Raw genomic sequence first — 23,154 nt, 5'->3', positions numbered from 1 at the left:
TAGAATTTTTGAGGTACTGAAGAAACAGTAATTTCACTGTTTGTAGTGTAATCTGATTGGTATATTGATGATTAAGTAGCCATAAACTGTAGTTACTGTAGTGATTTGCTCAAATTTAGTAAGTGGAAGTGGATGTGTGGATCAAATATGGAATCAAAAGGGGCTCTCAAATCAAAGAACATTTACATCCCAACCATTGAGGGTTGGTTTGGTTGGAGGATGGTCTCAGCACCATTTGCTCTTTTTGGTTGCTTCTTGTGCTGGACTGGAAACTGAGACATACTTTTCAGTCTTATTCATGCTTTCTTTTTAAACTCCATAATAACATTTGCATCGATTTCAATTTTACTCCTATTTAATTCTTGAGTTCCAAAGGCACTTAATTAGCATTTGTCCTTAGAGAGTCATGGCTATGTTAAATAAGAAATCAGTAGAGAAGGAAAAAGAGAAAGTAGGAAGCATTCAAGTTCTCAATGTTTGAATATGAGAAAATTATGCAGAAATAAAAAATTGCATGACTATGAAGTTATAAAATCGGTAATATTATATACATCGACAGAGATTTTCACTTTTCTTGAATACAAAGAATTCCCCACACATGGGGTTGATGAAACACAAGCACTGTTAACATTACAAAGACAATACCCACACACAAGGACATTAACACACAAATCCCATAAAACATTTTAAGATTTGGTTTTTCGTGTTTTGTTTTTTTGGGTTCATGACTCTGGTTCATCAAGTTGTCGTATAACCTAAGCAAAGAGTAAACCTTGGCCTGTAATGCACAAGTGCCATTTTTGCAACATGAGGCACCATTTTATCCCCATTGGAATCTTGGGCCTGTTCTTCAGACTTAAAGCTACTAAACCTCCTTAGAAAACTTGGTTTCCTTGAAGCTACGCTTTCACTATTTAGCTTCTCTTCGTCATTTACTTTGCTACTAAGTGATAAACTCCTCAAAAGAAATTTCTTCAGTCTCTTCCTCTTGCTGACCCTTTTTCTTGACCCTCCACCCTCTTTACCCATCTCATTTTCACCACCAGTTTCCACTTTGGGCCCTGGTGATGTCTTATTGGGCTTGCAGGGTGTCTCGCTGTTCATCTTCTCAAGTTGTCTTGCAATTATGAGTCCTTTGGGCGCAACCAAACTTTTTGGACTTTGATCGACTTCTGGAACATCGGCCAACCTTGTAGAAGGTGAGACAGTGAGTTTCCTCTGCTTATTTGGGTCAAATCCCAACAATTGAATGGGTCTCTGAGGAGAACCCATTTGCTTGTTTTGTTCATTGCTCAAGTCCAAAGACCCATTGGACTTCTGTTTGGAAGTCACCCTTAAGGGTGACAAAGACCGAGCCCGTCTGTGATTGTCTGCTTTTGTTTTCCCTCTCTTTTCTTCTTTGACATTCTCTAATGCCACCATGAAAGGATCAAAATCATCGTTCCACAAGCACCGCCGTGAGAATGGAAGCTTAAGTACCGAACTCGGTGATCTCGGGGACGACGCGGTGGAGCTGAAATTACCACTTATGTTGTCGATGTGGCCTCTGTGGGACGGTGGAAGCTTGAGTGGAGGTGCAAGAGGCATGACTTTGCCATCACAAAACAGCTCATCAGCAAATGCCATGGTGGGAAGGGAGTCCCCACGCCCCTTTGGCTGCTTTTCTCTATTGAACATGCTGTGGAACTCCTGCTTCGATACCATATTGATGCTGATATGATCCAAACGATGACTGGTATCGAATTCGAAGTCATCGAGATTGGAATTGGCGTCTTCATAAGTCCTTGGTGTTGTTGGTTCAGTTAGGCTTCCAAAAAATAAATTTGGATTTGGTGACACCTTTCTGCTAGGACTAGTTGGGGCACTGTAGTATATCATACCTTCAAGGCTGAACCTGCTTGGACTACTGGCTGCACTGGCAAAGGAAACATCATTTGGGGTCTCCATTAAAACCTTTTTGCTTTTGCTTGTCCAGAAAGCAGAAAAAAACTGGTTCAAAACAAGAACGGTTTTGGAGTGAAAAAATAGATAAGAGTGAAGAGGCTTTTAATCCTGAATTGGAGGAAAGAAGACTCAGTCACTTATATTCAGAAATGGGTTTCCTTTCTTCCAAACTAATTTTCAAACTTAAAAGCAAAATTAAGAAATGGATGAGAAATTCTTGGGGATGGCTCTTTCTATCCACATCAGAAGGCTTGCTCACAATCGTATTAATAATAACGTTAAATTAATAGCTGCTATCACAAGTTCAGGAGTAATTTATGGATAATATTATATTTCTTCGGCCGCAAAACCATGACCAAATAGTTGTCTTTTGCATCTAAATAATTGAATATGTATGCCAAAGGTCTAAGATACTTAGCTTTGTAATTTTCATAAAGTACCTAATAGTCACGAAGAAACTAGCCTGTGAAATGTAGTGTATTTTGTTTTGAGTTGAAAGTTTTTTGATTTGCTAAACGATTTAGAAGAGAATCAATTTGCACCCACAACAGAATTGAGATTTGCCACATATTCAGAACTGAAGATATTAGTTTTTTTGGGTAAAGGACTGAAGATATTAGTTGAGTTGTCACGGAGACGCTAAATTTAATCAAATCACCAAAACTCCATTAAAATCTGTGAACCTACAAAAGCAAACCTGTTAGGCTCCCTACCAACCAAAAAAAAAAAATTTTTTTTTGAAAAATGGTGATGTTTGGAACAAAAATTTTTGCTAATCACTTGAGAAGATCAAAATTTGATCCACATGACAAATAATTTATTCTTTTTACTATTATTATTATTATTAATATATTATATTATTATTAGACATATTTGCCATAAGCCAAGACCTCCTTCGTGTACAATACATATATATTTGGCATATACTTGCTGTCCAAGCAGGAATCTGTTATTTTTATTATTATTTTTTAATCTTGATCCAAGCAGGAAGTTTTAGGTGCATAGCAACTAATGAGATCTGTCAAACAATAGCCCAAAAAAAAAAAAAAATGAAAATGAAAAAGAAAAAGAAAAAAAGAATTTTTGAGTACAACAAATCATAAAAGAAAAAAAATAATTTTTGGGTACGACAAGTAATAAGTTTTCTTGTTCTTTTTTTGCCACAGGTAAACAGCTTACTAAAGTTCAAGCGCAAGTATAGACCTAATTAGTACTATCTACAAAATAAAAAAATAAAAAAAAAAGGGCAGAAAATATGACCTATCAGTATCACAATAATGCAACCTAGATACAAGTGAATCAATAGCCTTGCAAGAAAGAAAAATCAACCTCCCTACCCGTAAGTTCACATAAACAATTAGGTAGGCAGATTTCCAATCTTCTCCTATGCCACAAACAGCAAAGTGAAGCCACATTTCAGAAATCCAATACACAAGTCCAACCTCAAAAGGAAAAAGGTGAACTTCACAGAAGTACTCATCAAGCTGATCCATGATCCATCTATGGCCTAATCACATAATAACATGCAAAAAAGGCAAGAATAATTCTCAGACACCAACTATTTGTGAGTTTGAATATAAAAAGTAACAGTCAAATGGAAGTTATGGCAGAGATGAAAATAGCCAATCTTCTTTTCTAGCTACTGGACCGAGAGAGTGCATATCAGGATTTTCAGACATTGAATCAACAGTCGATAACATATGACATAAGTAGTAAAGCATAAAAGAGGGACCCAAAATACGAAGAAAATTGACCTCCTTTTACTGGCTGTTGTTATAGCATCCCGACATGAGGTGATTTTGTTCAGTCGGTACTCGGGATTTGTTCTTTACTTTTCTTGTGCTAGCTTGCATAATAGTTAACCGTCCAGACTACCTGCAAGGAGAAATTTGAGAAGTCCAGATAGATGCAACTCTAGAAACACCTTCCATGATTTATTTCATAAACCGTTGTCCATATACTAGAATGACCATATTGGAAATTTTATCAAATTTCAGAGCTCTGAGAATACAAAAAAAGAAAGGCTAGGAAAAATGACAGAAAACAGTAGAAGAAGCTTTTCCCAAACCAAAGGGGGGACACAAATGGAAGTACGGCATTGGTAGAGCACCGTTAATGAGATCTATAACAGGCATTAAGGTCATTTGCAGCCACATCCATCATTCCTATATCTGCATGCTATTTAGTTTTGTTGAACCCAATTTGTCATGCCAAAAAAGAAACCAAGACAGCACAGATCAGGGCAAAAAATCATCAGATACAATGCTGTATGTCACTCAAGTGATCAGATTTCTCATTCCTAATAATTCATCAAACTTACAATTCAAGATTCAAGAAATTAGAGTTAAAAGTACGAAACAGAAGCTCACCTTTCATAGCTCGAAGCTGGCAAAAGGAACCACATATCCTCTTTTTCTCCCAAAACTTAGCAGTTGGTATTTCTAATTTGCTCGTGGTCAATAATAACTCTCTCTACCCAGCGGCAGCATAAATACCCTGCCCGAAAATTTCAAAAGATGCCCTTGGGAACTATGATAAAATAACTATAAAACAATTATCTATAACAAATACCATATTTTATTTCTTCACCTGACGAAAACAAACTACAGAAGCATCATAATGCTCACATGAAATTATTTATCTGCTTATGCAATTGGACACAGGAACATGCTTTGATGTTTCAAATGGCTCCAATACAAACAAAACAGAAATGAAACACATTAAAAAGAGAAAGATAAGCAACTTAACAACAACAACAACAACAACAACAAAGACACAACTACAAAACTTGACTACAACGACAAAGACGCAATCCAGCAAAAGGACCCTGGATCTTTATTAGGGACTAAAAGCTTCAAAAGCAAACATGAGAGAGGCAGAAATGCACTTTAGTCGATCTAAAAAGCAGCTGCCTAGTCACTGGACTCTTCCTTGACACTCCTGGGGATATTATCTTTTGTAGCCACATCAGATGCTGGCTGCCCTTGATTTGGAGCATTTTTTTCCAGGGATGCTTGCTCTGAAAGCGCTGGTTCTTTCCCACAACCATCATTGGCAGCCAAGTCCAATGCAGATGAAGAATGCACATGGGCCACAACTGTTGGATGATCATTACTCCTTCCAAGTGATCTTTCTGGAGCAGCCATGCTATCACTTTCCCTTCGAAAACTGATTAATGGATTCAATCTTCTATTAGACATTCCATCTGAAAAGTTTATGTTCCGATCTCCCCTGTTTGTATTATTGAGAGACATGGGAGGAAAAGGCGATCTAGTGGGCAGCAAGAATGCGTGTGCATCAGAGTTCATCATTCTAGATGTTGAACCTGTAATCCAGTTTGTTTGATCATCCAACATAGTGTGTTCTCTCAAATGAGCAGCCAAGCTTTGAGAGAATGCAAATTCATTCCGGCACCTAGGACATGCATAGGGACCAGAGTTCCTCCTGTTAATATGCCTTCTGGCCCTTATTGCATTGGATTGGTTTGGACCATAATGCATATTGTTCATACCTTGAGCAGGCTGGTGGTGTAAGAGTGGGTTGCTCAATTGAAAGCTAAACTCAGCCAAGTTTTGTTCCGTGCCAATACTAGGCTGATTCCAGAAGGAAATGGGATTATTAACTCTTGGAACAGACAAGCTAATTGGTGAACGAGCAACATCTCCATTGCTTATGTACTCCGCAACAACAAAATTAATAGGATCTGCAGGTTGGTTAGGAGATGAAGTCTGATAACACAGATCATGAGAAGACACATATGGATGAGTCCCTGGATTTCCCCCAAACAAGGTCCAGTGGACATTCGTTAAATCAGAAATCAACTGATTTTGAATAGAGATTTGCTCATTCAAGAAGGAAGACAGGTCCCTAGTTGGAATAGAATTTAAAAGTTGACTTCTTCCAAACCTTATTTCATTGACATAATCTGGAGCAGGGAATGCTTGGTTATGCATGAGAAAACCATTCCCAGTACCCTGAGTGCGAGAAACGTGCAACAAATCAGCACTGAGTTGATTTCTTCTGTATTCTGCAACGGATCGGTTTAGACTCAACTGGCCAACCCCAGGGGCCGGTTGAGATTGAAAAGGTATATGGTCATTTGACAAGGAAGGCAGGGGAGTAGCTACGTTAGAAGCAAATTCTAAATTACTCTCATGATTCATCCCTGCAGAATTGTTCGCAAGGGAGGAAGGTTGGTTCTGATTATGCATATTACTACCCACGCTTTGAACTTGTACACTGGGGGGGACAGTAGCATATGCAGGTCTATCCATGGTAGGAGAATGATATAATTGAAAAGCCAAAGGGATGAACTTGGGAAGAATTGGTCTTACAAGGTCTTCTTAAGTAGGACTCAAACAGGTCCAAAAATCATAAATGAAAAGCCACCATGAGCAATAAAAGAAATCTGGCCAGATAACATAATGAATTGCTAGAGCATCCCTCAATATGCAAAATTACCTCTTGCGGGCATATTAGGTAAAAAATGGCTTGAAAAAAGGAAATTCATTAAAGACCTTAGTGGGATACCCAAAAACGGAAAAACGTCGGTAGCATGCACAATAAATTTTGCCAGGAAATCTCTAATGACTAATTAGTGAGCTCGAAGAGATTTGTTTTTCTTTTACTAGACTTTAGCATTCATTTCTAGGATAAAGATATACATTTTAAACAAAAAGTGCACAAATTTCTATTTTCTATTAGAGTAGGCTAGGAAGGCAAGTCTATCACGCATTCTAGTCATAACTTTTATTCGTAACGGAAGATTTTTACTCTCGTAATCAACATTATTTATTTTTTCCTAAAACCTTTTTGACAAAAGATCTTTTCATTTTGACCACAGCATTGTTCATCTGTTTAACGTTACAAAAACTGAGCTAATTCTTTTTAATGTTTGGGAGCATCGGAGCATGAACAACTATATTAACTTGCAAAAGATAATATGAACAGGCATGACAATAAGTTCTGCTTGTACTGATGAAATAATAAAGAAAAAAAAAAAAAATATATATATATATATATATATGTGATTGTGTGTGTGTGTGTGTGTACATATATACATTTATCAAGTTTTCATGGTATGAAGAACTCAACTTGCAAGCATTTTGGCAATTATATGCTTCAAGTCATATTACTAAAGCATGAAAATGAAGATGTCTCAACAAATACTCAAAAAATACATATTCAGTATTGAGATGTGCTTTATTGGGAGGACTAATAATTGCATAAGAGAGGGAGGTGCAACAGAAATCAATACCTTAAATTTCTTTCTCTCAACATGAACTCATAGAATTTTGATTATTCCTCCAAGAACTATATATAACCTGCAAGACATGAAAGATAACAAGGAGGAAAAGCATGATACCCCTCCTAGGAAAAAATCCTTGATTTATTTTGGTGAAACAAACTAATTAACAAGCAATAATAGTAACAAGCAGTCTTCTCCGTTACATTCTAAATTTTATCTTTTGCATTTTGTTTAACTTCATTCATCAAGTACATAGAAGGGTAAGGGGGAAAAGAGTGATATGCCTATTTGGGAAACAAAATAACGAAATAATAAAAATTTTGCAAAACAACAAGCAAATAATGATAGTGCAGAGAAGTTTTTGTACTCTATTCTCCTAAATTTTATCTTCTGCATTTTGTTATTTAACATCCTTTCAGTACTATCAAATTGGTCATGTGGAACCACAAGCCACATGATTCAATATGAAATACACAGATATATGTGTATATATATATATATATATATATATAAAATCATATCATCATCTTTTAGTATCAAAGATGCATGATAATTTTACTCAATAACTGCATCCACAAGTTAAAAAATACAAAAAGTGGCTTAAATAAGAAAGCTAATAATTAATAAACAAAATTAGTCAGAAAAAACTCGCTGGAAGGTCCTCTATTTTAACGTTTCGTTAGTCTTATCAAATTAGCTCTGTGAAAAGAAATCATGTCATTATCAAACAACAAAAAGAAATTATGAAATTGATGTTCAACTTATTTTACAGAAATAAGTTAGCATAAGCTGACTAAAACATCCACAAGGAAACTACATTGAGGTGTAATGAAAATAAAAAATAAAAAAAACAGCACTTCCACATACAGGAAAAAAAAAAAAAATGTTTAACATTTATAAGAGAACCCCAACAATTAAGAAAGAGTAGTTATGATTACTTACCTATGATATAAATAGCCTTCTCCAAATCATCGTCTGTGCCAGGGATGCATGCACAAATCATTTACTTAATGAATGCCACAATTGGCATCGACTTCGTTATTTTCATGTCTAAAATAACCAACCCAAGCTGAAGAACACGGCCCTTTCAGACTTAATAACATTAATCGATGACCATCTGCTGAATATTAGAATACATTACATTATTAGAATGCCACAGTGAATAACAGAGATGCTTGTATTCAGCAACAAAATAAAAATGGTATATATGTTCGAATTTTATGAAATCAGCTTCCATATGTTTAAAAGCATGCAAACATTTAAATCCTATATGCCCAACAATTGGAAGAAGTATCTAGGAAATTTCTCACACATGGAATTCCATGCCACAAAAAACGATATCCAAAAATGAAAACAGAGAAAGTACTTCACAGTTCACACAAAATCCTAGATTTTTAGCTCTCAATATATACTTTATAAATACTCAAAACAAATTATTAAAATACTAAATCGGTTAGTACTATATGCTGAAAAGAGTGCAATTTATGCAACAAAATTACCTTCTTATACCTTTAAAGCTTACGCAGAGCAAAAGTAAATATCATACAGTTCCAAACCTGGGTCTTTAGAATCACCCATAAAGAAATCTCTTTCCAAGCTTAATTAACCAGAAAAACGAATGGATGTGCCAAAGGGAAGAGGGCAATTGAGAAGGTAATCTTCAGAGCCGGTCACTTTTGAAAACAAATTACCCAAAAACTATGAAAACAAACTGAAACATAGAAATGCTAGTGCTTTACAAACAGATACAAATTGCTGCAAAAAAATTAAAAAAAATAAAAAATAAAAACACCCCAAAAAACAATATTTGAAAGCCACGAATGAAATAGATTTGTTGTTCTTCGACTTAGCAACGTCCTCACTTGCCTCCCTCTCGTTCAGAGTACTACCCTGTACGTGAACACAGGCGGTAGCCCAGTTCGATTCACGCCCCGTTAGCATCTCCGGTCCAACACATGATTACTCCGTTTAGTCTTTTCGGTTATGTCTGGTTTTTTTTTTTTTTCCTTAAAAAAATGTTGCTGTCGTTTATTTTATTTATTTTACGTCAGCATATACTGTCGTTTAAGAAGATATAATTTTGGTCCATATTAATTCTAGAACCAAAAGATTATATTCTTATATATATGTGTGTATATATATCTATTTGAAGTTGAAAAAAAAATTGCAAAAAAGAAATATAAAAAAATAAATAAATAAAGGTTTTTGGGTCAAAAGAAGCCTATATTATAGAGATTTAAAAAAAAAAATGGTACCCAATAATCCTAAGAAACAAATGAAAAATAGGATTAACAAATAAAATAAAGAGGAAACCAGATTTAGCAGCTTTGGTCTTTCGCTTTGGGTATCAGGTTGTATTATTTGTTTTTGTTTTTATATTTTGGTGATGAAGAAAGAAGAAAGAAAATTTAAAATATATATACACATATATATTTTTCTAACAAATTAATAAAAAAAATAAATAAAACTACCTTTTGTATAATAGGAGAAGAATAGTAATGTAAACGGGGCAAATCTCTACGTGGGGATTCTTTTTTACTGAACTTGGATCTTGATGGCTTTGAAAAAGAACTTTCAAATTGACCAATTTTGAAGAGCCGTGTACTTCTAATCGTTCAAGAATATTGCATTGGGACAACAAATGCTCGACAACATGTTTTTAGTAAGCTTCAATTCTATCAAATGGAGCACTTTGGGAGACTTAGGCCAAAGAGTTGTTGGTAAATTAGTATGGTTTAGATGAGTGTGATTTATGATTTTATCTTGGAATGTTGTCGTAGTCTAGCAAATAATTGTTTCTTAGGCTATGTGACTCTTTGTTGTTTGTCCAGTTCCTTTTTGTTGCATTTGATTCGGGGGAAGCGTCCTGAGGTAGCTATCTGAATCGAAATTTTGTTTTATTGCCCTCACTTTTGCTTTTTATGAATTTTCAGTTTTCAAAAAAAAAAAAAAAAGAGAATAATTCGAGAATTTGAACGTCTCTTTTGCATGGCAAACTTTTAATCCAAGTATTCAATTGGAAAATGCACTTATTTATTTGTAAAATAACTATTTTCAATGGCTTATATTTTTAAAGATTTAAGAACATCTTCAACTACTTTTTAAATGTGTGATATTATTTATTTTAGAGATATAATATTTAAAAAAAAATTAATAGATTTTTTATTTTAATTTTTTATATAAAAAATTGATTTGATTTTATAAATATAGAGAATTAAAATTAGTTTTTATTTTAAATTTAATTGAACGTAGGATTATGTTTCTATACTATTATTATAATATTTAAAATATAGATAATTTATATATAAAAAACTATAAATAAAATAATAAATATTTATAAAAAAAATAAAAATAAAAAATTTTATTGAAGAATATTTTCTAATTTTATTAATTATCTTTAAAAATATTATTTATTATAAAAAATATACTAAATCCTCGCAGATATATGCTCACTTAATCATATATGGGTACAGTCCTAAAGCCACTTGTATTGTATTCTTTTTTACTCTTGAAAGAAAAATAAAATAAGGTTCTGATTTTATTTTTTTAGTTACTACTTTGCCCTTAGATATTCTATTTTAATTAGGATTTTTTTTTTGTTTTGAAATTACAAAATATCCCTACAATTTACCCCCCAAAAAATAAATAAAGAAATTCAAACGCTGTAATATTTGTCCCGAAATAAATAAAAATAAAAACAAAAAGTAGAAGAAGAGTGTGACTGTGAGCCAGTGACAAACAGAGTGGCTTAAGCCTTTTGTCTCCCGCTTCCAAAAATCGTAATTTGATGGAAGCCCTCCAAATCAAAATCCAAACTGTAACAAGTCCGCGAAACCACCAACCCCAATTCATGACCTTTTTCTTCTCCTCCAGGCTCCGACCGAACCCCAAGTCTTGCTTCACCTATCCTCATCTCAGAGCCTTCTTCTCCGCAGCTTCAGCTCCCTCGACAAACCCCATATCTACTCTCAGAAGCCGTGCTGTGAGAGTCAGAGTTGGAGTCTCTGATGCCCAGCTCAAGGAAAACTGGTTAGCATCTCTCTCTTGTCCCTTCCCTCAAGGCACTTCCACTTCTACTTCTACTGCTACCTATGTTGGCCATGGAGGAGAATCCAACGGCTCCTATTCGGCTTCCAATTGGGTTATTGGGGTCGACCCGGATGTTTCCGGTGCTTTGGCCCTCTTGAAAGGCGACGACTCTGCTGATTCTGCTCAGGTTTTTTTTTTTTTTTTTTTTTTAAATTACTTTTTTTAGCATTGGCAGCAGACTAGAAAGTTTTAGCTGTTAATCAACTGAACTTCAAGCAACTAAATTCCGTATTGACAACATATTAGACAACTAATTCACTATAAAAGATTGCAAATTGTTGCTGGAAAAAGTAAATGTGCTCTAAATTTGAACTGGTAATGGTGCCAAATGGATTTCAGACAGAATTTTGATTGTGTTCTTTCCTTTTTCCTTTTTTTTTTTTTGGGTGAATTTATAGGTTTTTGACTCTCCGCAATTACAAGTATTGGTTGGTAAAAGAGTTCGAAAACGCTTAGATGCCAAATCAATTGTTCAGTTGCTTTGCAGTTTTGGTGCTCCCATTGGTATGTTTTTGCCAAATTGTCCGCCTCTCATATTTCATTTTCAACTGCTTCACTTTAGCGTTTATATTTAGCCTCCCTTTATATATTTGTGGTTTATCTGTGGATCATCATGGTCTCCTCCTATTTTCTGTTGTAAATTTGCATTCGAATTGCCTAAAACTGTTACTTTGAATATGTTAGTGTTAATATTTCAAATTACTTTTTGTGGCATTCCCTTCCTCCCTTATGTTCTGAGTGTGTCATCCTAATTCTTCTCAAACTGGCCCAATCCAGGCCACACTATGCATTTCTTGTCATTTGACTTGATTGCTATGGTAAACATGGAAAAGTATTGGTACTTAATTGTGGCAAAAGGATCTCATGTCTCAAAGAATGTTTTCTTGTAAATTTGAGATGGAAAAATGGGGGAAAAAAAAATGCGGTGGTAGCGGGACTAGGGGAAAATTTTGAAAAAGTACAATGTAGAGGGCTTGACTCAGTTATCAAACAGTGGTTGAAAATGATTAACATACACTGGTAATCTCTTTTGTCTTATATTATCTGATATCATGTACTACCGTGTAGTGTAATTTATTACAGTTATATGAGTGGATGGATGATAAATTTGATCTTACAAGGCATATAGCTTTAAAACCATGGTGGTTGGCCACCTTATTTGTGATAAATAATCAATACCGAAAAATTACTTTATGACCTAATATACTTGGCTTTATATGATCATCTGGTCCTCATCAATTACTGGGTTCAATTTTTAATTTATATTAGCTATTGTTTATATTCAATTTTTTTTTCCTTGAAATCCCTTTTATGCTTAAATTTCTTTCAGAATTAGTTGGTTGTATTTTCCTTCAGGCACTACAGCATATATAGAGCAATCAATTCCTTATCCTAAAGATGGGAAGCAGGTTAGTCTAAGCAGAAAAGTTTTTGGATTTTTATGTTGCTCTCTTAAATGACTATCTCTCTCTTAAATTGTGCCTTGTTTTTTTTTTTTTTTTTCCCTTGTAACTTATCGTTATGTGGATGCTGTTGCTGGCTCATTTGTTTCTTGCTACTTCAATAGGTAGTTTACATGAATTTTTATTAATAGAAGAGAAATAATAAAGTTTTCTACCTTGAGATGTGAATAAGAAGCCATAATAAGAGGAGAGTGTGTGAGATTCTTAAAATACCATACTAGATTTACATAATCCCAGTCTCCAGCTCTACCTTAACTTTTCCAGTTGTCCACAACCTTCACCTCTTGTTCTACTCTAGGTAGCAGAGCAGCCTTTAAAGATAAAAGGATATTCAAAAGGTTGTTTAATATGGCTGATTTTCCCTATTATGTATGCAAGCCTTCCATGATGGCGGAAGCTTCAAATGTCTAAGATTCTAAGAATATAGTCAAGCTCTTTACAAGCTAATTTTAACTTCATAGATCGTGTCCACAAATAGTAAATCTTAGTTAAATGATATTCTGTAATTCAGAAATGCATCTAAAGGATGGGTTTCTGCATCTTGTTGCTGCTAGTGTTTAATTTCTTGCTTTCTAATGATATTTTCATCTCTTTTTTTTTCCTTTTTTTTTCTCTTTTTTTTTTTTTTTTTTTTTTTTTTTTTAAAATATAAATAAAGAGGAGGTCAACTTTTTCCTCTTGTAATGTCTTCCATTGAGTGTTCACAGATTCTTGATATTACTTTGAGTTTCTTTTTGGAAAAGTTATAAGAGTAAGAGAACTGTTCCTGTTGTAATATTCTTCTGAGAGTATTTTCTTTTTCTTCAATGAAGGGGTGGTGGAGTGGAGGGTTTGGATATGGAATGTGGATTGGGATCTTAGTTGCATTGGGGTTTTCTGTTGTTCCAGTTCCATCTCTTGTGTGGAAGAGGAAATTTGAACTCTCTGGAACCAGATCTTCAAAGGTAAGTTTGTCCTAACTTTATGCCTTGGGCTTATTTAAAGGACTCAAACTCATTAGTATATTAAATCTTCAAATCTGAAAGAAAGTGAGTTGAAGATCAACAATTTAATGTTGAAGTTTATCACTTGACTAGATTATTCTGACAATTGGGAAACTTGTTGCAATACAAGTGTATTTTTTAAGATTTGGTGTTAACAATAATATGCTTAAAAATAATATGCTGATGCAATGTTGTGAACTCTCATTGACTGTGTCTCTTCTCAAAGTTTTATGTCTTATACAATTTGAGGTAGAGAATCTTTTTGCAGTTAGGTGGTAATATTTGTTTGATCTGAACCTTTGATGTAAGTGGTGAAGCCTTGTTTATTCCTGTAGTTAAACTAGCAGCAGCTTGGCAGTAGATGGGTAAGATGTTTATTGACACTTTCATTTTCTGTAATGCTACTCCTGCAATCTCTCAACAATCCATTATCTACGACCATGCTTGTTTACTCATAGATGTGTAAGTAGGTACTAATATATTGACTGTCAACGTATTCCTGCTGTTTCTATGTGATGTTGTTTGAGAATTTGCTGAACCTTGTTTCATGCGTATTCTGTATCCATGTGCATTCACAGGGATGTATTCATGTAGTGATGAACATTGGAGAACTTTTTGTTCAAGATATTTTAATTGTTTTTTAAACGCCAGTTCCTTGCCCTTTATGTTTGATTTACCGTCCTTGGTGACGGCATTACTTCGAAATTGTGTCCTCTGATAAATTTTTCTCTTGGATATCTAATGTTGCTTTATTCAAATACTATTTTATAACAGAATGCTGAATATTTTGATTGCTAGGATGATAGCAGAAGGGTTGCATCTTCATTATTTCCCTTGTTGAGTTCCTCGTTGAAAAGGAAAAAGGATCACGGTACTCATTTTGTCTCTTTAATTATGTTTCTTTAATTCTCTAGCATAATTATCTTGATAAATTACTGACAAAAATTTCATTAAAAAACACCAAGGGGGAAAAACCTAGTATAAAGTATTGAAGAGTCCAAGAGATGCAAAGAAAAAAAGTAAAAGTCAACCCCAATACTTAAGAAGTCCATAGGAAATGGTTTCAACTGTTTATATGAAGCTAACACAATCCACACTTAACATACTCAGTTATCACTCTGCGTTTGTATACCAGAAGTATTCTTTCTGTGAGCTTGAGAGGCAAGACAAAATCTGTAAGAAAAAACACTCCCTAATCATCAAGATAACCTCATAAACCATGGCCAATAAGATCAATTTTTGTCCTTAATTGTTTGATTTTATTCTATATCTTTAAGCTATAATGTTGTGAACTTGTTACAGAAGGTTGTAACTTATTCACCTACTTTTCTATGCATTTCAATGGATTCATTTTCCATTAGCCTCTATCTTGGTTTAATATTTTCTGATTTTGTCAGGGAGGGCTGAGGCTCTACTCATTGCTGCATATGGCAAAGACATGGAGATGAAGTTGGACTCTTCATTAACCTTAGAGAAAATAGTGTCTTAAAGTTGGAGAACACCCTGGCATCTCTATTTTTACATCGCTCCAGGATATAAATTTTTTGTGCTTCTGGCGTCAGTCATTTGAGTGTGATGGGATAAGTTATAAGGCGATCAAGGATGTGGCTTTCAGAGATTTCAGCCTTTAGTGCTTGGCTATTTCTCTTAAATTCATAAGACTGGTATGATCAATTTTCACTAACGATATAAATTTTTCATGTCATGTCATTGAAATTCCAATTGTGTACATTCAATGTAACTTAACCCATTTAGAATTTGTTGGGTAAAATATTCTATTGAAAATATAGATTATGTCTGTGTACAGATTCACTCCTCCCTTCTAACCTCACATTTTCCCTTTGTTATAGACCCTGTTGGTTATTGTATTTCAGCCACATATGTCACAAAGAAGTTATTGTACCTTTTTACAAATTAAGATGAGAACAAACACAAAAAGAAAGGAGAAAAAACTTGATTTCATTGTATCGATTTCCCTCTGCTTACTAGCAAAATAGTGGGCCCTGGAAAATTAACTATGGTATTTGACTATGCTGGTTATGGTTATCAAGTTATGATGCTGGAAACTAATCTGGAACAATCTAGGTGAAGGGATAAACTTTCTAGGTTAAGCTATAGTCTAGATTTCAACCCAGGGAAATTAATTTTTTTCTTAGAGGGAGTTCTGAAGCAAAGCCAATGGGATTCTATACAGGCTATTCTGGTGGTTTGTTATTATGGAATCAAATAAAAATGTTTTGCATGGCAACAGTGCATGTTGGTCTTTGGTGTTCTCAGCTATTGATTTTTGAGGTCTGTTCTATTAAAGTACACCATTGATGTTGAAACTTTGGTGAATTTGGTCTCTTTATATGATGTTGAAACTTTGGTGAGTTTGGTCTCTTTATATTATTTTGAACAGAGCAATCTTGGAACTGATGCAGGTTAAACTACCAAACTGGAGTTGCATCTCTTTAGGATTGCTCTGGTAGATAGGGTTCTTATTTTTAAGCCAATACTGGTTATCATGTTAGAACTGCAGATATTATGTACCTTTGGCTGATTTTGTGGAGATTTGTTTCAAGTGTTAAAGCTGTAGTAGACAAATTGTGTTTAAGATGGTTGAAGCTTTTAACAGACGATGAGTGACCGATGTTAGCAACTACAGGAACCTCTGTTACACTTATGCTTTCTGGGCTTGGCTATTTTCAGATAAATCAGGTTTGTTCTTCCGAAAGCTAAGGGAAAGATCAATGTTGGACTATCTATGTTGGACTATCTAAGGATTTCAATCATGACATAAGGAATTTGCTAAGTGGTGGTAATGAAGTGATGACAAAAACTGAAACTTGGAAAGGATCGAAAATCAGATTATTTTCCTTCATTTGGGTTTAGCTGACAGAAGTAGTAGATAATCAGTTGGAAAATGGAATATATATTATGTTGATTATTTCCTTAGTTGAATGTTTTTATTTGTGGGCGTCTTTTTCTTTTTTTTTTTTACCCTTATATCCTTTGTTGATGTAATTTTATGTAGATAAGAATATTTATTTTGTTAGAAGGAAAATTCCATCCTATAAACTTACATTTGAGATGCAAAGCATCATCTTAGAAACCAATCAAAATGTGAGATTTTTTTTATTTTATTTTTGGGAGCATACATTTCTGCATACAGAATTCCACTTGAAATTTTTCACAGAAAAAGGAGTTCCTACATGGTTAGTAAGGAAGTTGTTGTAGGCTCTATTACCTATAGGCAGCTAAAGTAATGTTAGCAAGATGACTTGAATATTCCTCAACTGTAAAGAGCAATTGATATTTCATCAGGAAAAGAACATGCAATTGATAATGAATCAATCAAATTATAAACTTACTAAGCTTTTGGAGGGCAAATAAAATGGCCAAGGCAAACGCTATACACGTAGAGGATTCAAATGAGTTGCTACTTGCTAGGCCAATATCGAAAAATCAGGTATATATTTAAACCAATTTTTTTCTGAAGATATTTTATTATATATTTAATCTCACATGTTCATCAATAAATGCGTCCCCTCTCACCTTTTATCGAAATATTCAACCAATAATTTCACGAATCAAATAAACCAAACATTTTCTTACAATCCAACAATTAAATTACTATGCATTGCCTTCTGCATAAAATAAATAACCCCATTTTATACAGTTAAGGACACCAAAACCTGTTCTGTTAAAACTAAAAATAAGAATGATCTCCAAAACTTACAAAATTCCATGAATTAAAGGGGTAGTCATACATAAATCCTGTTGATAGCCAGACAATTTCCCAAAATCATAGTAGGGCTCTCACTGAACAATGTGATACCTCTATTCTTGCTCACCCAACTATCAGTTTCCCTCCACCTCCCTTGCACAAAGCTAACACTATCTATCTTACTGAAAATTTGTGTTTTATCAGAAAAAAAGTTCATGGTTCTCTCAAAGGGTGACCTCAAAGATAGTTCCTCCCAGATTTCCAACGACACTTCGAGTCCCAGCTATTTCGTTTATCTCCAGCCCATGCCGTGTAGCTTCATTGATTACCATTGAATCCATGCTTCTCAATGAGAAAAATTTTAACTCCATTAAATAAAAAGAAATTCACTAGAAACTGGAAGAAACACATAGCCGACATGCCATTATCTTACAACATTAAGAATTTAAAGATGCAGGCTACAACTTTTGAGCCAGAATAACAGATCACAATTAAGGTATCTCACAACAGCATCGACAAGCATGATATTATAAAGTAGTGATGCAATCATGAAGATCTAATAGTATATCTTCATGATCCTTTATTCTTACTTATTGCATCTTGTTCCTTTTGGTAACAAGTCTTACTTAACACATCTGATAGTGCATAAATGGGACATAGAACCGTGTTAAATATAAAATAACTATATGATAATGAGACACGTTAAATGAAGCCTTTTCAAACCTTGGTTTGAAAAATTTAAAGAAAATAACAAGGCAATAATGAGTTGCTTCTTACACTTTTGCTCGGGATATGTAGGCTAGTATGAATTTGCATTGTCCTTGTCCTCTAAATCGGAGGAGTTTTTCCACTGTGTCAAAAAGCAAAGGAATGCTTGCCTGTTGAAAGCTTATGCATTGTCAAGGATCTCTTATTTCCACAAGAGAGTCAAATGCAATGGTGCAAAGCATTGATGGATGCATGTATTTGATTTCCTACTTAAGATAGTTTTATGCACATATGGAGGAGTATCTTAGTATGTGAGGGGACCATAACAGAACTCATGAAGATATAAACATATTCCAATAATTCTAACGATAGAAATATTAAACTTTTCTTGTTTTCAATTATGTGTTTTTCGAGCATTTCAATGAAAGATACAAATATTATACTCACAACATTATTACCTGTAAATAGATCTAATCATAACACATTCAAATGTCAAAAACAATTAATCCTATATCTAATCATAACACATTCAAATGTCAAAAAAACAATTAATCCTATCTTTTCAAACTATAAAATTAAGTATTTCCATGTAACGTTTCAATTTCAAATAACTAAGATCAAGAAAGCAAGGTTTTTAGCTTCAAATTAGAACATATTACTAGCCCAACCAATCTCAGGACCCCAAAATGCACCCTTTATTGAAAATTAGCAACTCCATAGTTTTTTGCGCTGCTTGAAAATGATTTCAGGAAAAAGAAATGGTCTGGATATAAATGTCAGCTCCAAGAATAAGATCAAATCCTCTTGAATATTTTTCTAAAATGTGGTAGATGTGCTCAGAATTTCCCCATTCTAGTTTTTCAGCGGCTAATCCTGCATATAAGAGATCAAAAAAATATCAGATTAATTTCACATTTGTAACTTGCTTTCCTTTGTGTATTTCTCTCACCAGAACTACCATTATGATTCTGAGATGATGAATGCAATTCCACATTTTTCTTCAGGATCTGAGATAGATTATGTAAATACTCAAAATTTATGAAGACTTTAATCAACCTATCAAACTCTCCTAGTAATGATACAGTATATCACAACCTTACCCTGAGTACTTCCTCATTATGGTCTGTTAAAACAACTTCACGACAAAATCTGCTACAAAGTATTCCTGTAATACCTGCAATATAAAGGCACCCATCAAGCAATTGTACTACAGTAAAACATTCAATCATAAAGCTAAGAAAAAAAAATTTATGTCAACTAATATTACAAATTAAGGACACGTTTCCTGTAAATGGGTCCTCTCATAATAGAGAAACACATTTTTACCCATAGCATAAGTGCAAGGGGCAAGGCAACTATAAAACATAGAATTGAAGCTATGAAATGATACACCCTTAATCTGAATAGATGTAATAATGAACCAGGATGTAAGAGTCTATCTTCACTGCTAAATATTGTAAAGTCTAGTACCCCATGCAGTTTTTGCCGAGCCAGATTAAAGACTGAATAGGACTGTCCAAGTTCTAAATTGATGCATGTTGTTTAAGGATGCAGCAGGACAGAGACAACATGCCACTCAACCAGATGCCTTGCTGCTCTAATCTTGCCAATCCTTTTCTGTCTAACAGACAACACTTAAATCAAAATTTCTACATTATTTGTTTGATTAAAAGGTTTTACACTTGAGGATGCCTAGAAGTGGTGATCATACAACTTTGCATTGTCTCTCAGGCTTACCTTGGTTGTTGTTGGAGGCAAGTGGCAGTTTTTGGAGGATAATATAGCCGTATAGGCATTATTATTGAAGAAATAAGTCAAGATATGGACATGGGGGAGGTAAGAGGGGCTTGAATAGTCTCTAATTCCGATGGAACACCGACCACTTTACTAACAGCCCTAAATTACTCCTCTTTGGCATTTGATTGAAAATCATATGTCCTATTCTACCCAACATAATGTAGCCCAATCCTCTTTTATCTAATTTTGGCACGCTGATAGCTGTAAAACTCACCTTCCACATGTTAGAAGGTCAGGCATAACTAATACCTAAGTTCTCCGATGAATGTCCATTTAATGCAGAAAATGTTGTTACAAATCAGCTAAAGTTTAGCCACCTTATGCCATACTTTGCTCAGAGGTTTATTAATGCAAGAGTAAATAACATGCATGCACTTTTAGGCAACCAAAACCAAATATTTTCATATGCATTTAAGGATTTAACTTTCTTCAAACACCAAAAAAGTAACAGGTGCAATTTTTCCACACTCTGATCATCACATGCATTTCAGCAATAAGTATAATGTACCTCTGAAAAACAAAAGATCGTATTTCACAAGTACTTACCAACACCAGAGCCCAGTTCAATAACAGAGCGGCCCTGCAGCAGTTCAGAGTTCTTTGATATGTAATCATTCAAAAGCATAGCTCCAGGCCATACCAACTGCCCTGTCAGATCGAAATCAGCTGCAGAAGATATAGCTAGTACCATTATAACAGGAAATGCATAACACATAGAAAACGGAAAAACATACATATCAAAAGTCATTTCATTTATCCTAAATGCAGAATAAAGACAATAAATTCTATCATCACCGGTAAACACATAGATTGCATAATCATTTGTTTACAACAATTTCATATCACTAAATGCTCCAAATTGACCTATATGTACCAACGGAAGCAAAGTAATCGGCAGCTTCTTCTTCTTTCTTTCTTTCTTTTTTCTTTTTTTTTTTTTTTTTTTTTTTTTTGGTTTTTTTGTTTTTTTGATTTATTATTATTATTATTTATTTGCTGAATACATGCTGAAACTCATACAACGAAACAAACTCAGCAGCATCGTTGGTGTATCTGTTGTTTTCTTCAATTTAAAAGACTCAACTTTAAATTGCTGCAAATTCATAAAATGAGACATCAAATCTCCTTCTATTTCTATAGCAACAGTGCAAGGAATCCAACCTTGATCACCCCTTGAAATCCCTCTAGAGCCTCAAGACCCGTACAAGTTTACTATCCAATTCTATTTCTATAGCAACAGTGCAAGGAATCCAACCTTGATCACCCCTCGAAATCCCTCTAGAACCTCAAGAGCCGTACGAGTTTACCATCCAAAGTCCAACCTAGATAAGCTTCTCTTTAATATTAAGTTTACCCAGACTTTCCCTATCTATCAAGCCACTTCTATTTTTCTAAATTGTTATACTTTCCATGTTATAGCATCAATATGCAGGACCAAAATGAATCAAATATATATAACTGTATGATGCTTATTAACTCAGCTAGTAACTCAATCTTACGAAAAGTTGAAAAAAATTAAACATAACGGTTAGATCAAACTCAATGGGCAAATTGAAATTGTGAGCATATACCACTTTAACTATATTCGAATTTAAAAAAAAAAAATGGTTGAAGAAGAAACATACTAGAAGCAGAGTGGAGACAGAAGAGCTGAATGACTTGGGACCCAAATGTAAACGTCGTCAGCTGGTAACTGCACAGTTCAAATACCATACAAATACTTAGTCCCCTCAATATATATACATATTTATATAAAATATACAAACATAGACAGAGACAGAGAGAGAATATTACTTGTCATTGATGAAGAAAGACTCATCTAAGCACACTATTTCCTCTTCTTCTTCTTCTTTTTCTCTTTCCATCTGCTAATATGTTTGTGCGAAGTCTGCGTCTTTTTTGTTCCTGCGACTTTTAACCATTAATGTCTCACATTTTGTTATGGGCCTCATGATGGGCTTGAGAACTCATTAAATACTGGACTGGGCCTCATCTTCCATATCTTCCTGTATATTTTCAAATTTTTTTTTAGGTTTTTTCGATAAATAGCCACTTTACAATTGCATTTTAAAAAAATAGCAAATTTTTTTTTTAAAAAAAAAACTAGCCATTTTAGGACAAAAATATCTTTGAAAATATTGAAAATTACGCAAAAGGTTTTTTTTACACCCTTTCATTTCTTCTACACAGCCGTTCGTTCGTGGGGATGGGGTTTCTACAAAACTGTTCGTGGGGTTTCTCTAAACTCTTTGCATCTCATCGCCTCTCACTCTCATTTTTTTGTATTTTCTCATATCTCAAACTAAAATCAGGTAAAAATTTTATCTTTTTTCTTATTAGATGAAAGTAAGGAAATATGTGTTTTTTTTGTTTTTTCTCTTTCTCTTTTTTCTTGTAAGTTTTATTAGTTTAGGGTTTTTTAAGCTTTTTATTTGATATGGGTATGCAAGAAATTGATTTATGAGATGTTATATGTGATTTTAAAGATACTTAGGTGACATATGGTTTGAAAATGGGAGAAATTTTTGTGTAAAACTGAAAAATCGCGAAAAATAGTAAAAACGGAGGAAATTTGGCGAAAAAGATGAATTTCCGCCAATTTCCTCCAGTTTGTCAGTTTTCGCAAATTTCCGCCAAATTTCTGCCAGTTTTCCGCCAGTTTTCCGCCAGTTATCCGCCAGTTTTCTGCCAGTTTTCCGCCAATTTTCCGCCAGTTTTCCTCCAGTTTTCCGCCAGTAGGAAAAAGCTATATTTGGCCCGAAAAAAAAAACAGAATCAACTTTTTTAATACAGTTAATATGTTTGTTTAATATTATTCAAATTTTTATATATTTATTGATTTAGTTTAACGTTATTCATTTAATTTTGTAGTAAAATAGAAGATGATGACATTGTAATTGCGGTTTTATACAATGGAATATTGGTACAAAATGATAGTGGTGATTGGGAATATCGAAATGGTAAAAATGTAATGGTTTCCGTCGACAAGAGATGCACAAAATCAGAGTTAGAGGATGAGATTTTCAATTCTATTGAGATAGATCGAAATGAATATTTGCTAAAGCTAAAATGGATATATGGACGATGTGCAGAAAAGTTGGATCCTATAGAAATACGATGTGATAGGGATGTGAAATGCTTTCTTCAAGAAGTGAGGAATGGAGGGATGACAATGATGCGGCCTCCATTGTATGTTGAGGTGATTTCAAAAGT

The 23,154-nt window shown here is 34.1% G+C and overlaps 3 protein-coding genes across 17 annotated transcripts; 1 reads left to right on the top strand and 2 right to left on the bottom strand.

Moving 5' to 3' along the window:
• Nucleotides 1–493: 493 nt before the first annotated feature.
• On the bottom strand, nt 494–9,563 carry LOC112490755 (uncharacterized). 11 transcript variants are annotated; one of them, XM_048468586.2, is made up of 6 exons: nt 8,135–9,562; nt 7,202–7,268; nt 4,314–4,440; nt 4,055–4,122; nt 3,699–3,819; nt 494–3,451 (listed from the first exon to the last, which is right to left on the bottom strand). In XM_048468586.2, the coding sequence occupies exon 6, from the start codon at nt 1,945–1,947 to the stop codon at nt 739–741; it is 1,209 nt and encodes a 402-aa protein (XP_048324543.1). In that variant the 5' UTR covers nt 1,948–3,451; nt 3,699–3,819; nt 4,055–4,122; nt 4,314–4,440; nt 7,202–7,268; nt 8,135–9,562; the 3' UTR covers nt 494–738. The 11 variants fall into 11 exon arrangements, 10 of the variants coding, with proteins under 10 accessions (XP_048324543.1, XP_060668194.1, XP_060668192.1 ...); XM_060812211.1 differs by having other exon boundaries at nt 4,055–4,115; XM_060812209.1 differs by having other exon boundaries at nt 3,699–4,122.
• A 1,334-nt stretch (nt 9,564–10,897) lies between these two features.
• Nucleotides 10,898–16,847, top strand: LOC107410618 (Holliday junction resolvase MOC1, chloroplastic). 4 transcript variants are annotated; one of them, XR_003054974.3, is made up of 7 exons: nt 10,898–11,408; nt 11,680–11,785; nt 12,638–12,690; nt 13,557–13,688; nt 14,526–14,598; nt 15,125–15,391; nt 16,419–16,847. XR_003054974.3 is itself a non-coding variant. In XM_025071291.3 (6 exons), the coding sequence occupies exons 1-6, from the start codon at nt 10,980–10,982 to the stop codon at nt 15,214–15,216; spliced, it is 885 nt and encodes a 294-aa protein (XP_024927059.3). In that variant the 5' UTR covers nt 10,898–10,979; the 3' UTR covers nt 15,217–15,533. The 4 variants fall into 4 exon arrangements, 1 of the variants encoding a protein (XP_024927059.3); XR_003054973.3 differs by having other exon boundaries at nt 16,151–16,847; XR_003054975.3 differs by lacking the exon at nt 16,419–16,847 and adding an exon at nt 15,578–16,144.
• Nucleotides 16,848–17,361: 514 nt separating this feature from the next.
• LOC107410619 (uncharacterized) lies at nt 17,362–21,892 on the bottom strand. Of its 2 annotated transcripts, none has more exons than XM_048469254.2 (8): nt 21,736–21,892; nt 21,567–21,634; nt 20,488–20,607; nt 19,245–19,318; nt 19,103–19,151; nt 18,916–19,017; nt 18,214–18,325; nt 17,362–17,778 (listed from the first exon to the last, which is right to left on the bottom strand). In XM_048469254.2, the coding sequence occupies exons 1-8, from the start codon at nt 21,804–21,806 to the stop codon at nt 17,661–17,663; spliced, it is 714 nt and encodes a 237-aa protein (XP_048325211.2). In that variant the 5' UTR covers nt 21,807–21,892; the 3' UTR covers nt 17,362–17,660. The 2 variants fall into 2 exon arrangements, with proteins under 2 accessions (XP_048325211.2, XP_015873553.3); XM_016018067.4 differs by having other exon boundaries at nt 19,094–19,151; nt 21,736–21,891.
• Nucleotides 21,893–23,154: the final 1,262 nt, after the last annotated feature.

The sequence above is a fragment of the Ziziphus jujuba genome, chromosome 10 (genome assembly GCF_031755915.1).
Source record: "Ziziphus jujuba cultivar Dongzao chromosome 10, ASM3175591v1".
Taxonomy (NCBI): Eukaryota; Viridiplantae; Streptophyta; class Magnoliopsida; order Rosales; family Rhamnaceae; genus Ziziphus; species Ziziphus jujuba.
This window is presented reverse-complemented; position numbering and strand designations above follow the sequence as displayed.

Bases quoted from the DNA above. Each gene is read 5' to 3' on its own strand.
- LOC107410619 (XM_016018067.4), bottom strand. From the start codon at position 21,806: ATGGAAAGAGAAAAAGAAGAAGAAGAAGAGGAAATAGTGTGCTTAGAT. The intron at 19,152-19,244 runs GTAAGGTTGTGA...AATCTATCTCAG, and splicing joins ATAATGAGGAAGTACTCAGG to ATCCTGAAGAAAAATGTGGA. The intron at 18,326-18,915 runs ATATCCAGACCA...GACAATGCATAA, and splicing joins TATTCTTGGAGCTGACATTT to GCTTTCAACAGGCAAGCATT.
- LOC112490755 (XM_048468579.2), bottom strand. From the start codon at position 6,218: ATGGATAGACCTGCATATGCTACTGTCCCCCCCAGTGTACAAGTTCAA.
- LOC107410618 (XM_025071291.3), top strand. From the start codon at position 10,980: ATGGAAGCCCTCCAAATCAAAATCCAAACTGTAACAAGTCCGCGAAAC. The intron at 11,786-12,637 runs GTATGTTTTTGC...ATTTTCCTTCAG, and splicing joins CAGTTTTGGTGCTCCCATTG to GCACTACAGCATATATAGAG. The intron at 14,599-15,124 runs GTACTCATTTTG...TGATTTTGTCAG, and splicing joins GAAAAGGAAAAAGGATCACG to GGAGGGCTGAGGCTCTACTC.